Source organism: Peromyscus leucopus, chromosome 19 (genome assembly GCF_004664715.2).
Source record: "Peromyscus leucopus breed LL Stock chromosome 19, UCI_PerLeu_2.1, whole genome shotgun sequence".
NCBI classification, from domain to species: Eukaryota; Metazoa; Chordata; class Mammalia; order Rodentia; family Cricetidae; genus Peromyscus; species Peromyscus leucopus.
In genome coordinates, this window is record NC_051079.1 from 21,858,277 (window position 1) to 21,873,756 (window position 15,480).

Here is a 15,480-nt window from a genome sequence, read left to right on the forward strand (position 1 = left end):
AGTCAGAGGACAACTTTTGGAGTCTTTGCTCTCCTTAGGCCTCTTTATAGGTTCTGGGGATCAAACTCAGGTTGCCTTGTTTGCACTGCCAATGCGTTTATCCAACTCACCAGCCCAGAGAGTGTTATTTTAAAAACAATGTATTGAAATGCCTGGGGGTTCAGCTTGGTGGTAGAGTACTTGCCTAACATGCACAGTGCACTGGGTTCAATTGCTAGCACCACACGTGTATAAACACACACACACACACACACACACACTACAGAATCTGATTATGAATGTTGTAAGAGGGTCCTTCCTTTGGAGATTAACCTCAGCCTGGCTCCTTCCTCTCCCCTACAGGCATCCCGACGCTTCGGCACCATGAGTTCTATGTCTGGGGCAGACGACACTGTGTATATGGAATACCACTCCTCCCGAAGCAAGGCTTCCACCAAGCACGTGCACCCACTTTTCAAACGCTTTAGGAAGTGACGCCCACCATGTTACTCTTGAAGACTGACTGCCTAGATTAGGGTTGAAAGAAAGAGACTTCTCAGTGTGATAGTTCCTCTCCAAGTCTATGTACTTCGCTAGTGTTGATCTAAATGCAATACCTGTTGCCTGACTGTGCTGAAAAACAGTCAGCCTTAGGGTTCTACTCTGCCTTCATGGGGTGCCCAGGCTTTAAAGAGGATAGAAAGACTGTGTTTGTTTGTTTGTTTGTTTGTTTCAGACTTGCTGAGAGTGGATCATTCCTGTATATAAAAAGTATACCACTTAAGGCACATTTGTCTTTGTTCTACTGGATAAATTAAAGAGTGGAATTTGGAGGGCCCTGGAGCTGAAAGGAAAGTGGACGCATGTTCCCATCCTCACCCAGAGGCAATCTCCAACTGATAGCCACTTGCAAATGAAAATGTATTTTTCTCCAAAGGAGTCTTTCTGGGGAAACAAACTCCTCTTAAGGGTAGACCTCATACCCAGCAGTAAACAGCCAACAGGAAACGGACTCAATGGCATCTTCGGAGGTTCCTTGCTTCATAATTTCATGTCAGGGCTTTCCTTTTTGTATTATTAAAAAAAGTGGAATTTGGGCTGGGCGGCGGTGGCGCATGCCTTTAGTCCCAGTACTCGGGAGGCAGAGCCAGGGGGATCTCTGTGAGTTCGAGGCCAGATTGGTCTACAGAGTGAGATCCAGGACAGGCACCAAAACCACACACACAAACCCTGTCTCAAAAAAACAAAACAAAACAAACAAACAAACAAAAAAGTGGAATTTAAGCTCTATATAAGTCAGGGCTCTCTAGAGGAACAGAACTGATGGAAATTTACTAAGCTAGCTTACTTTGAAATGTTAACAACCTGAGAGGTTTTAATATTTCACACCTGAGAGTCTGAGAACTGGTTGGTCCACGAGGCTCAGTGCCTCAGCACCCGTTCTTGAGCCAAAAATATGGAAGGGTCCTGGAGAGCTGCTGGTCCTTAGGGATGGACACCTGGAAGCCCTGGTTCTTGTGCCGGCAAAGGAATCAGCAGCAGCTGGGTAAAGAAGGCTGGTGACAGGAGAGGAGGTCAAGCCAGCAAAAGGTGAGTGATCCAGATGGTGCCACACTTGGGTGTGAATATAATTTGAGGCAAGTTGATGCTACAACCACTGCATGCTTAGTATTGATCATGAATTTGAGAGGATCTAAAATCACTTACCTAGGAGGGCTGGAGAGATGGCTCAGCTGTTAACGGCTACGCTCACAACCAAAACTAAAATCACCAAGGAGACACACCCATGGGCCTGTCGATGAAGAAGTTTCTAGATTAGGAGAATTGAGGTGGGAAGACCTACTCCAAACACGTGGCGCTGTCAGATGGGCTGGGATCTGGACTAGAATACAAAGGAAAACGTTGGGCACCCAGCATTGCTCGGCCTCTGCTTCTGACTGCAGCTGCAAAGTGAATAGCTGTCTCCTGGGCCCGCCACCATGACTGACTGTCCCCTTGCACTGGGAGACAAAGTAAACCCCTTCCTTAACCTGTTTTTGTTAGGTATTTGTCGCAGCCCTGGGGACAGGAACTAACAGACCGCAAGACCCAAGGCCTGTGGAGTGTCAACCCCAGGGGCTGCTGTTGGCTGTTCTTTCTGCCTGTGCTGCCCCTGTTCACTGCTGCAGATACTGAGGGATGCAGAAGCTGCCACACGCCAGGGCTGCAGGAGTTCTCACCTCCCTGTGATTGCTGTCCTGTTTTAAATTTCTACCAACGCCATCGTGTGCGTGTGTGTGTGTGTGTGTGTGTGTGTGTGTGTGTGTGTGTGTGTGTGTTTGTTTGTGTGTGTGTATACATACACATGTGTATGCACAAGCCAGACGTTGGTGCCGGGTGTCTTTGTTCAGCCACTCCACCTTTACTGTTTGTGACAGGTCTCTCACTGAACCTGGAGCTCACTAGGCTGGAGAGCCCTAGGGACCCACCTGCCTCTGTCCTGAGCCCAGCGTTGGGGTTGTAAGCGTGCACTGTCATGCCCAGCTACTTAATGTAAGTTCTGAGGATCAAACAGGTCCTCCTGCTGCGTGGCAGATGCTGTCTACCAAGTCAGCTCCCCAGGCTGTTCCCTCTTGTTGCCTAACTTGAGCTCACATTCTTAAAGTTTAAGGGTTCTATATTCTTATCTATTAGTCTTTTGATGTATTATGAGTTAATTTTTCTCAGTGCTGGATGTTGAACCCAAGGCATTGGACATGTTAGATAAGTGCTCTACCACTGCGCCACATCCTAAGATCTTGAGTTAATTACTGTAGTGGATGGGGTAAGGTCCTGTTTTATTCTTGTGTGTGGATATCCAGTTGTACCACTTACGTAGGGTATTCTTCCTTTATTGAAATTGTGTTGGTTCCTTTTTCAAAAAGGAGCTGACTGGATCTCCAGGTTTAATTTTACTCTTGATCCTCTTCCACCAATAGAGGTGTCTATTTTTGTGCTAATACTATACTTCTTGATTATCAAAGTGTGCTAGTTGTTTTTTTTTTAACCAATGTGAAGTCAATTAAAGTTACCTGGGAAGAGGAACTTCAATTTAAGAATTGCCTCCTTCAGATTGGCCTGTGGGCATGTCTACCAGGGATTGTCTTGATTAACGGTTGATGTGGGAAGGCCCAGCCCACTGAGTGGTGCCACTCTGGGCAGATGGTCCTGGATTGTATAAGAAAGAAAGTGAGCGAGTGATAGGGAGCAAGCTGTATAACACAAATTGCTAAACAGTCTTATTATTAAAAAACAAAACAACAATAACAAAAAAACCCGGAGCCAGATATTGGGGTGAAAGCTAAAAGATCAGAGAAACAGAACAAGCCACAACTAACCTCACCTTACCAACTCCTCAGCCTCCAGAGCCAGACTTCCTGTTTACTCACACCTTATATACCTTTCTGTGCCCTGCCATTTTACTTCCTTCCTAGTGCTGGGATTAAGGGCTTGTATGCTTCCCAAGTACTTGATAACAAAGGCCTGAGATCTCAAGTGCTGGGATTAAAGGCATGTGCCACCATGCCTGGCTCAGTTTCCAGTGTGGCCTTGAACTCACAGAGATCCAGACTGAATTCTGTCTCCCGATTAAGGGTGTGTGCCACCACTGTGTGGCCTCTATGTCTAATCTAGTGGCTGGCTCTGTACTCTGATCCCCAGATAAGTTTATTAGGGTACACAATATATTGGGGTACACAATATATCTCCACAGAGCTGGTAAGCAGCATGTCTCCATGGTCTCTGCTTTGGTTTCGGCTTCAAGTTCCTCTTTTGAGTTCCTGCCTCGGCTTTCCTTGATGATGGACTGTAACCCGTAAGCCAAGTAAACCCTTTCTTCCCCAGATCACTTTTGGTCAGAGTGTTTATTAGAGCAACAGGAAGGCAGACTAGAACATTTCCCCAGGAGTTAGGTTTGGAAATGAAGCCTGGCTTTCAGCTTTTCAGGCTTGTTTTGGTTGTTCTGATTTAAATTTAAATACAATTTGGAATCAGATTGTCAGTTTCTGCAAAACACACCTTTTTTGATATGAATTACATTAAATCCATAGATAAATCTGCAGAGTATTGCTGTCCTAATGATATTAAGTCCTGTGAATGTGAATGTCTGTTTAATGGGTCTTACAAAATCTTTTTCAAGTGTTTCATAGTTTTCACAGTCCAAGTCTTACAGTTCTTTTGGTAAGTTTATTTTGTATGTGATTCTCTCCAACTGCCTTTCTCTCTGTATACATACAGATGTGTGTGTGTGTGTGTGTGTGTGGTGGGGAGATTAACACTGGGTGTTTTGTCAGTTGCTCTCCACTTTATTTTTTTAATATTTAAAATTTTTTACTGTGACTAGTTGATGCATTTTTATAATGTCTCTTGATCATGTCAGTCCCCAGCTCTCCCCAGAATCCTGCAAAAACATCTCCTTCCCACCTTAATGCCTCCTCTTCTTTTACAGCCCATTGGGTTCAGTTAACACCCCTGCTTGAGTGCAGATAGGTAAATGACTCCTTCCTTGGCAGCCATCAACTGTCAACAGCTCTTGTGGGGGGGGGGTGCTCCTCCTCGGCCCCTCCCTCATCCATGCTGGAATGTTGACTCCCTCGATCTTGTGCACGCCACTCTAGCTGCTGTGGTGCGGTGACATGCCATGTCCACAGACAGCATTTCAGAGGACCCTTCCCGTCCTCCAGCTCTCACCGGCTTACTCTTTCTTCTGTGACGTTCCCTGAGCCTTGTGGGGTGTGTGCGTGTAATGTAGATGTCCCGTTCAGGAGTAAGCACTTACTAGTCACTGTCTTAGTCATTGTTCTATCGCTGTGAAGACAGCATGGCCAAGGCAACTCTTATGAATTAAGCATTTAATTGGAGGTTTACAGTTTCAGAATCCATTGTCATCATGGCGGGGAACATGGCATTCAGGCAGGTACTTGAGCAGTAGCTGAGATGTACATCCTAACCTGCAAGCAGAGAAAGACAGGAAGAGAAACAGGGCCTGGCATGGGCTTTTAAAATCTCAAAGCCCCCCCCCCCCCCCCCCCAGTGACATTCTTCCTCCAATAAGGCCACAGTCTATGAGCCTTTTGGGGGCCATTCTTATTCAAACCACCAGTCACTTATTCTCAGCACTTTGATCAGTTATTAGTCTTTCCATTTACTGCTGCCCATTACAAAAGCTTCTCTGACCACTAATGAAAGCAGCACTAAAGTATGAATATAATCATACTTACAAGGCAGTTTGACAATTTGTCCATTTAGCAAAACAATAGTAATAGGTCACCCAATAGGGTCTATGACCTCCCTTGTCACAGACTTGACCAGGCTGGCCAGGCATGGACTTCCTCCTCTGGAGCAGGCCTCACATCCAGTCCGGAAGTGGTTGGTCTACTGCTCTAACAGCCATGCTACTGTTGTACTAGTGGGTACATCTTGCCTGGCAGGTCAGTGTCAGAGCATGCAGGGTCCAGCCCTAGATAAGACCGTTGACTTTCCCTCCAGTGGCCTGCATAGCACCTTCCAGCACTATGAAAGCCAGCTAGCATTCACCTTAGTTTTTGGGACAGAGTCTCACTGAATGTGGAGCTCACAGATTCAGCTAGACTGGGTGGGCAGCAAGACCTTGGTATCCTCCATCTTTTGCCCCTAAAGTGTTGAGATCACAGAAATATGCTGCCACATTTCTTTTTACATATCTGTCAGGGTCTGAACTCTGTCTTCATGGATGCACAGTGTGTTAGCCAGTCTTGTGTCAACTTGACACAAACTAGAGTTATCTGAAAGGAGGGAACCTCAATTGAGAAAATGCCTCCATAAGATCCAGCTGTAGGGCATTTTCTTAATGATTGATGGGGAGGGCCAAGCTCACTGTGGGTGGTGCCATCCCTGGGCTGGTAGTCCTGCATCAGCTCCTGCCTCCAGATTCCCCCATTGTTTGAGTTCCTGTCTGGACTTCCTTTGATGATGAATGGTGCTATGGAAGTGTAACCCAAATAAACACTTCCCTCCCCATCTTGCTTTTTGGACATGGTGTTTCATTACATCAATAAAAACCCTAACTAGAGGCAGGCGGTGGTGCCGCATGCCTTTAATCCCAGTGCTTGGGAGGCAGAGGCAGGTGCTCTGTGAGTTTGAGGCCAGCCTGGTCTACAGAGTGAGTTCCAGGACAGCCATTGCTGTTACACAGAGAAACCCTGTCTCAAAAAGACAAAAACAACCCCCCCCCAAAAAAAGGGGGAAAAAAAAAGAAACCCTAAGACACATAGCCAACAATTTACCAACTGAACCATCTTCTCAGTCTCAAGTAAAACACTTTTCTTGGTTTCCTTTCCAAGCTGTTCATTGCCAGGGTAGAGCAACACTGCTCTGTTTATTGACCAGCTCCCCTGCAACTCTGATGAGCCTGTGTGTTTTTTCTTGGCAGCTGGTATATGTCCCTTTCCATTCCCCGTGTGCTAGACCGTGCCGTCTTCGGAGACACTGAGTTTTTCCTTTCCAATATGGATTCCTTTTCTTGTCTAGTTGGCCCTGGCTTTGCCTAGAGCCTGCAGTTCAGCACTGAATTCAAGCGGCAAGAGCAGATGTCTTTGTTTTCTAGCTGGTCCTGAAGAAGGATAGTCTAGTTTAGTTGTTGTTTAACAGCAGCATGTCAATATTTTAGTTTTTCCGCATAACATGTTTATTGATTCTCTGGGAATTTCACGTCTTATACCCCAATCACAATCCCTTCCCAGTCCTTCATGTCTGACCCCACTTGTGACTGCCCCCCCCAAAAAAAAAGAAGTAAAAAATAAAAATAAGCAAAACCAAACCAAGTCCACTCTGTGTCATCTGTATACTCACTGGAGCATGGTCAAACTCTCAGTGGCCTGCCACTTAACTAGAGCCGAGGCCTTTCCCTCCCACACCTCCGCCAGAAGCCATCGATTGTGGAGAGCTGCTCTTCAGCATCTCCACTACACTTTTTAAGAGTTCTCTTGCTGGGTGGTGGTGGTGGTGGCGGCGGCGGCGGCGGCGGCGGCGGACGCCTTTAATCCCAGCACTCGGGAGGCAGAGGCAGGCGGATCTCTGAGTTCGAGGCCATCCTGGTCTACAAAGTGAGTTCCAGGAAAGGTGCAAAGCTACACAAAGAAACCCTGTCTTAAAAAAAAAGAGTTCTCTTTGATGGCTTCCTGTCTAAGCTGTTTCTTTGGGGTAGAGGGGCCGGGGTTGTCACAGAAGCCTTCCATGCCCCTCCCTCTCAACTGTGTCTGCATTCTTGGATATCTGTTGGTGTTCTGTTTTGCATGAGTCTGTTGAAGAAAAAGGTCATTCCAAGATGAATTTTGGGCTTACCAAAAGCAGCAGGTTGAGCCAGCTTCTGGTGAACCATTGTCCATTACTTCACACAAAGTCTTTCTATTGTTAGACAATTTTCACCTTCAGCAAGCAATTTCCACACATCAAAACCTCTTATCTGAGCTGGGTGGTGATGGCCCCATCCCAGCACTCCGGAGGCAGGAGGCAGAGGCAGGTGGATGTCTGAGTTTGAGGCCAGCCCAGGCTACAGAGCAAGTTCCAGGAAAGGTGCAAAGCTACACAGAGAAACCCTGTCTCGAAAAACCAAAAACCAAAAACCAAACCAAACCAAAACAACAACAAAAAACCCTCTTATCTGGGGTTGTTTGAAGGAACCATTTGCCTAAGCTCAGCCACGAGACCTGGTTTGCCAGGTCCTCTCAATACTAACTGTTGCAAAGGCTCTGGAATTGTTCAGGAAGAACTCAGATAAGAACCAACTTTAAACAAAAGGTAGTTCAAAGTCTAGGTGCTAGCACTGCTGTTCAAGCCAGACGCAATGTCTCTGGAATCTTGCTGCAGATAGCAGGGCGAACATAGCCTCCTTGCTCTTCAGGCAGTGGGAGCACAGATCATGGGCCTCCACATGGTTTCTGGCAACAGCACAAGCCATAAACAGGGTCCCCTGCTGCAGTAGGACCTCGGACCCAGACATGGCTCTTGGGGGCAGCACAGCAGCCCAGGCACATCACCTTGGCCTCATTCTATGAACTGTCTTATATGAACTGTCTTACTTATATTTATTTATTTATTTATTTTTTTGGTTTTTCGAGACAGGGTTTCTCCGTGTAGCTTTGCGCCTTTCCTGGAACTCACTTGGTAGCCCAGGCTGGCCTCGAACTCACAGAGATCCGCCTGCCTCTGCCTCCCGAGTGCTGGGATTAAAGGCATGCGCCACCACCGCCCGGCTCTTACTTATATTTAATGGTTAGAAATGGGACTTTGGACTGGGCAGTGGTGTCGCATGTCTTTAATCCCAGTTCTCAGGAGGCAGAGGCAGGCAGATCTCTCTGAGGCCAGTCTGGTCTACAAATCGAGTTCTAGGGCAGCCCCAGTGGTTACACAGAAAGACCCTCTCTCAAGAAACTAAAAAAAAAGAAAGGAAGGAAGGGAGGGAGGGAGGAAGAGAGAAAGAAAGGATGGACTTTGGAATAAGTCGCTGTAGTATTGTCTTCCTATTAGAAAATACAAATATTGTTTAATTAATTATTTAATCCTGGCTGTATTTTAGGTATCAATTAAATCAGTAAACATCAATACTTGAGGTACAAAACATGAATGTTGTTATTAGAAACATGTCTCTTGTATTCTTTTGATAAGTAAGAGTTAACCCAAGCCTTTGCCTATCTCCAGATAGAGTAAATGGAGTTAAAGTTTGTGGAGACCCACAGAGGTTTCCTAGTGAGAACTTACTCAGGGTCCGAGAATCCTGTTGTTTTACCCAGCAGGGCTGCATAAGGGGATGCTTTGACCGTGGGTGTGGGTACCAGGTGTTTGGAAGGGTCTACACTTGGCTGTATGGTGTGCTTTGATCTAGCTGGGGAAAGGTCTTTTGCCCCGCCCCTTGGCATTGTTATAAAAAGTTCTTTTGAATAAATGGAAAAGGCTGTTGTGTATTGACCCAGGTCCTCTGGAAGCAATCCTGTGTTTCTGTCTTTCTCCTCTTTGCTATCTTTCTAATATTTTCTTATCCCTCTCTCCTCCTCATAAGAACCCTTGAAAAGCTGGGAGCTGGCCTCCCACAAAGGTTTATGCTAAAAACTAGATTATTTTGTTTTATCCAAATTATACTAAATAATGAGAATATACATGTTTATAAAGACTGGAAAAACTTGAATCTTTCTAACAGTGGTTTTGAATAAGATAGGGGTTTAGTATAAGCAAAGAGTCATAACAAAAGGCCATGATGCCGGGCAGTGGTGGCGCACGCCTTTAATCCCAGCACTCGGGAGGCAGAGGCAGGCGGGTCTTTGTGAGTTCGAGGCCAGCCTGGTCTACAGAGCGAGATCCAGGAAAGGCGCAAAGCTACACAGAGAAACCCTGTCTCGAAAAAAAACAAAAAAACAAAACAACAAAAAAAAAAAAGAAAGAAAAAAGAAAAAAGCCATGATCAAATTAAATGGACATAACATTTTCCTTTGTAGCTTCATTAAAATCAAGACAAGTATTTTGTCATTTAGCAATGTGTCAGGTAGAATATTAGATATGAGCAATTTTTAAAATCTAATTACAAAAATATTTCAGAAACACAGAAAGTGAGGGGAATATTTAGTTCCTTGGGGCATTGGATTGTCAGTGGTGGTGAAGGTCAGCACATCTAGCATTTCAGACACCCACAGATCTGTGCTCTCAGATGATGTGAGAAAGTTCCTGCCTCCTAGTGAGTTAGAAGAACCTGGATACAGTCCTGACATTTAATCATAATGGAGTATTTGATGTGATGTCTTCCCCCCCCCCTTGGTTGATGGAATCATCTGGGTTTTTTGTTTGTTTGTTTGTTTAATTCTTTGAGGAAGACCTGTAACTAATTTTGAATTTTAGTTATCAAAGTTAAGTCTTATGGCTGAAAAGATGGCTTAGCAGTTAAGAACATTTACTGGCTATTCTTCCAAAGGACCCAGGTTCAATTCCCAGCATCCATATGGCAGCTCACAACTGTCTGTAACTCCAATTCTGGGGGCTCCAATACCCTCTTATGGTCTCCACAAAGACCAGACACAAACATGGTATACAGACATACAGGCAAAACACCCGGACACATAAAATAAAAAAATTTAAAAGAATTAAGTTTGTTACAATATCATGCATTATTTGTTTATCTAATAAACTCAACTTCATAAACACTTAAATTTTGTTCATTAAAACAAGTTTATAATCACTATGTAAGTTAGTAAGAATATCCTAAGTAGGCATCACTCTAAACAGATTTTGTTTCATGATTAAAGAAAACAAAAACTATCCAAAAAGCAAAGGCTTTGTTCAATGGTAAAACATAAAAAAATAAAATTTAATCACGGGTTTTAAATATCCATTTAGTAAGAGGAAACTAAAAACAAATAAATACTTAAGAAAATATTGTAGAAAACCAAACATTAATTGTATCTTAGGGTAGGGAATTAACCTTAAAATTTTATAACTTTATATTATTTTTAACTTAGTTACAACTATATTCATTTTTAAACATTTTATAACATACTTTAATCTTAACATTACTATGGAATATTCCTTTATGTTGTGTGAATATATGTCTCTGTGATTGCTTTAATAAACAAGCTGATGGAGATAAAGTTAGGTGGGAAAGCCAAACTGAGAATGATGGGATGAGGAAGGGCGGAGTCAGAGGAGTTGCTGACAAAATGCAAAGAAGCAAGATGAGAATGCCATACCAAGAAAAGGTACCAAGCCATGTGACTAAACATAGATAAGAATTATGGGTTCATTTAAGTGTAAGAGTTAGCTAGTGACAAGCCTGAGCTATGGACCAAGCATTTATAAATAATATTAAGCCTCTGAATGGTTATTTGGAAACTGGCTGGCAGGAGAGAAATGTCCTACTACATAACATTTTTATTGTTACTACAAAATTTAGAGAACAATTTAATGAGGTAATTTTAAATGAAAACTCAAGCTATATCTAAAACCCAGAAAATGTGTGATATCTCAGATATCCAACAGTTATAAACATAGGTCAAGTTCATTAATGGTTTATTTTCTTAACCAAAGTTAAATAGATTGCTTGTTTATCTTCTTGCCTTCTGGTTCTTACAGTCTTTTCACCCCCTCTTTTACAATGTTCCTGAACTGTGGGGAGGTAGTATGATGTCAATGTCCTATTTGTGACCGAGCACTCCACTGACACTCATTTCCTGCACTTTGACCAGTTGTGAGTTTCTGCATTAACCACAATTATTATGCAACGGGACTTCTCTGATGAGGTTTGAGGGCTGCACTAACCTATGGGTAAGAGATAGGAATTTAGAGAGCAGTTTGGTACTCTATCCATTTAGTAAAATTAGAGTATCAGCTTCATCCCTCAGGCCTATGAGCTCCAACCTTGGGTTCTTGGCCAGATTCACAGTACCAGGCATGCTTTCCCTCCAGTGGGGTGAGCTCATTTATTTCACCTTTTGCTTTCAGCAGCTGTTGCTGCTAATTTCTATTAATGGTGCTGTGTAAACTTTGGTTCTAAGCAGAACCAATGGCTTTTCTGTCTCAGGGCTTAAAGCCCCATGGTTGTGTGATGTATGTGAATTGTTCATTCATGGTCTTCCTTCACCATAAAGGTCACGTGATCAAATGAATGACTGCCCAGAGTGAGGACTGTTCAAGCTATTGAGATAGCCATGTAGCAGAACGTACAAATATATAAAACACAGTGCACAGTATTCTCAGAACAAGAGGAGACCAGAGAGGAAGCTTTTGAAAGCGGACATCTTCAGTTGTATTTGTAAGCCCTGTGGGATTTAAGCCACTGAGGTAAAAGCAAATCTAAGTTTTATATTTATTATCCTCTCAACATTTTCTTGATAGTTCTGTGTGGTGGTAATCTAATTGTACTGAAATATTATTTTGATTGTATGTTAATAAATAAAGTTGTCCGGGGGTCAGAGCTATTAGAGCCATAGCAAGAGTGTGGCAGTGGTGGCACACGCCTTTAATCCCATAGATATCTGTGTGTTCAGGGATATAGCCAGCATTGGAGACATATACCTTTAAGACCTAGGGGGCTGTACATTCAGACAGTGACGAGGCAGTCATGTGTTTGGGTTTACAACCAATGAGAAGGCAGAACAACATACTATAAAAAAAAGAACAGACAGGAAGTAGGTCTCTTTTGCGAAGCTGGGACAGCAGGAGGAAGGGTGAGATTTTAGCTCTGAGCTCTGACCTCTCGGCTTTCTCTTTTACATTGTTTCTGTGTTTCTTATTTAATAAGACGGTTGGTTACATCAACAGTTCTGGGTTGACACAGTGATGTTTGTTCCATCTGTATTTATAAATGAAGGTGTGTGTGTGTGTGTGTGTGTGTGTGTGTGTGTGTGTGTGTGTGTGTACACGTCTTCACGTACTCATGTGAAGGGCAGAGGTCATTGTCAAGAGTCTTTTCTATTACTGTGCTTATTTGAGGCAGGGTCTTTGTTTTGCCATTCTGCAAAATAATCCGTTAATAGAATGAAAAGAATATCAATTCCACACACTATTCGTATTAACGTATGTGGTGATGTTGAATTCACTAGGATGACAGAGTAACTCCAATATGAATACTGTAAGTATGTAGAGTTAAGTATGTCTCTGTGATTGGCTGTTCCAACCCACTAACCGGCGTGTTTGGAATAGTAGCAGCACATCTATTACCTGTTGGGTTGGTTTGAATGAGGATTGTTTCCCAGAGCATCATGTGTTTGGACAGCTGGTTCCTAGTTGGTGGTGCTGTTTGGGGAGTTTATGAAACTTAGGAGGCAGAGCCTTGCTGAAGGAAATACGTCACTGGGCAGACTTTCAGAGTTTATAGCCCACTTTCAGTTTCCTTTCTCTGCTTTCTGTGTGGTGAAATGTGATCAGTGTCTTGCCCTGGCTGCCTGCTGCAATGCCTGCCTCACTGTTTAGGGACTCGGACCCCGCTGGAACTGTAAGCCAAGGTAAACTCTTCAGTTGCATTTGCTCATGGTATTTCATCACGGCAACAGAAAAGTAACTAATGTACCTATTATAGATACATTGAGGTAGAGGAAGTAATTCTTGAGACTGAAATTAAATAATATGGACAGAATTATTGAACAATGTGATGAGTCCTCTTATTACTGTATAGTGTGACCTGGCCTCAGCTGCAGAGTTTTTGGTAATGAGCCCCCAGTTCACATTTCCATATTGGGTCCAAATCACTAGTTGCCAGGTAGAGTGCTCGGGGAGCAGATTGGAAATTGCATTGTTATTTCTAGTCTATACATCTCTTCCTTCTTCTCTTCCCCCTCCTTAACCTTGAGCAGTTTCTAATGCTTCTTAGGTCATTTCTAGAAAAGAAATGGTCCCCAGTAACTCTCAGCCACCATCTCATTTGGTAGTGGAAACAGCCTGTCTCACACAAAGGCAATATCTCGGAAAACTCCACAGGCCAAGTACTACCCTTCTCTCAGCTCAGGGAAGCCTGAGACTGGTAAGTAGCCTGGGAGTAGTTTGGGACCATCGGCATCTCCCGTATTTCCTGACTTTCCTCTCCTCTATTCCTTGCACTGTGCCCATGACAGGCTCCCTGCTCCCAATGTTTGAGTCAGAGGCGAGGGAGGGCTGTGGACAGGAGGGGTTTGGACTGATGACATTCTGGAGGTGGCCGGAGCCTCTTCAGTTGGTCAGGCATCATGGAGCCATCAATTCCCCCTTGAGTCATCTTGGTTGTTTCCTAAGCAGAAAGACTCCAGACCAACTTCTAAAGAAACAGGCAATGCACCTATTCCAGGGGTGTGTGTGTGTGTGTGTGTGTGTGTGTGTGTGTGTGTGTGTGTTGGGGTACATGTGTAGATACAGACATGCATGTGTTTGGCATACATTTGGAGGTCAGAGGATTTGGGCTACCAGTCCTCAGGTACGTCTACCTTTTATGTGAGACAGGAGCTCTCATTGAAACATCGAGACATAAGCCAGTCCAAGTCATAAGTGATGAGCTTTTAGAGATCATGAGACAAAACCCAGAAGATGTCCATCTTTAGCTGTGAGACCATTCACCCTGTCTCTCCCTGGGCCTCAGGATGCTGTGTTGTCTAGTCTATTTTTTCAACTTAGCCAGTCATAATACCCCTTAGCCAGCCTCCCCTGATATAAGTCACTAACTTAACCACACCACATCAATCTGAAGTTGATTCCGAAGTCTACGTCTCTACAGGGTTAAGTTCAGAAGGTGTTCTGGGTCCGTTTATGAAGAAGGCAGGTCCTCCAACTGCTGGGTCAGCCATGTCTTATACTTACCAATTAGGGAGTTTTGTGTTGTGTTTTAAAAATTCCCACTTAACACTGGAGGTTAACTGCTGTGGTAGAGTCCACAGTATGTACAAGTCCTAATTCAATCCCAGTAGCAGCAAAAATATTCGTCTTTCAATCAGTGTGAACCAATGAGTTGAGGATGCATTTGCAATTCTCTCTCCCCCCCCTTCATTCCCACTTGTAGGGGCCAGGGAGGCGGCTCAGTGGGTAACTGCTTGCCATATAGGGATGTTCTCACTTCCCCGAGACTCTGCTTTTTGTTTTTATCTGATTGGATATTAAAGCTGTTTTTATTTCATATTAATTTGGTGGCTCCAGTTGGTTGTATTTGCCCATTCCTTTCCTCTCCCATTATTTTACTTTCTTCACTTCATGGGATAATTTACTTATCTCTTAGTGCCCCCCCCCCCCGATTCCTTGCAATTTATTTGTTTAGAAATATTGAGTCGCTGTACGGAATTTCTCACTGTGCTTCTGATGTCAACCCTATACGTTAGTGAGGGTTCTCCAGAAGAACAGAACTGACAGAATGAGTGTGTATGACACGCGTCTTTATTAGAGCATCTTCTGTAACGATTCTACAACAGCCACCTGGCGCTGCCAAGGCTGAATGTCTGGCAGCTGCTCCATCTGTGAGGCAGGGAGCCTCAGCTGCCCCGATCTGGCACTGAGGGCTTAGAGGGTCCCTGGAGAGCCTCTGGTCTTCAGCCCACATTGGAAGGCTGGTGAAGGAAGGTTCTGCTATTGGGACAGGAATGTAGCCACAGACGAGATGAACTTGGCCAGAGTGAAGGCAAGCAAGCAAAAGCTTCCTTCATGTTATAGGTTTTTTTTTTTAACTCATTTCTTTAAGGGCCCAAATAAATCACACACAGAGTCTTATTCCTACTCATGAATGCCCCGCCTTAGTCTGGCTTGTTTCTAGCCAGCTTTTCTTAACTTAAATTATCCCGTCTCCCTTTTGTCTCTGGGTTTTTTCCTTTTCTTACTTCTGTAATCTTACTTTCACACTTACTAAGTGGCTGGCTGGGTGGCCAGGTGGCTGGCCCCTTTCATTTTCTCTCCTTGTTTTCTTGCTCTTTCTTCTCCCAGATTTCTCCTTCTCTTTATTCTCTCTGCCTACCAGCCCCGCCTATCCTTTCTCCTGCCTCTTTATTGCCTGTTCAGCTCTTTATTAGACCATCA

At 44.0% G+C, this 15,480-nt stretch overlaps 1 protein-coding gene and 1 long non-coding RNA gene across 2 annotated transcripts in view; both read left to right on the forward strand.

Moving 5' to 3' along the window:
* The window catches only part of Ercc3 (ERCC excision repair 3, TFIIH core complex helicase subunit), a 35,232-nt gene extending 34,469 nt beyond the window's left edge, over positions 1-763 (forward strand). The window contains exon 15 of the mRNA XM_028867066.2: positions 343-763. Coding sequence (XP_028722899.1) covers positions 343-474 — 132 coding nt within the window. The 3' untranslated portion in view covers positions 475-763. The remainder of the gene's footprint in view (positions 1-342) is intronic.
* An 11,468-nt stretch (positions 764-12,231) lies between these two features.
* Positions 12,232-15,480, forward strand: part of LOC114691641 — a 32,813-nt gene continuing 29,564 nt past the window's right edge. The window contains exon 1 of the long non-coding RNA XR_003734243.2: positions 12,232-12,959. This is a non-coding gene — a long non-coding RNA (uncharacterized LOC114691641). The remainder of the gene's footprint in view (positions 12,960-15,480) is intronic.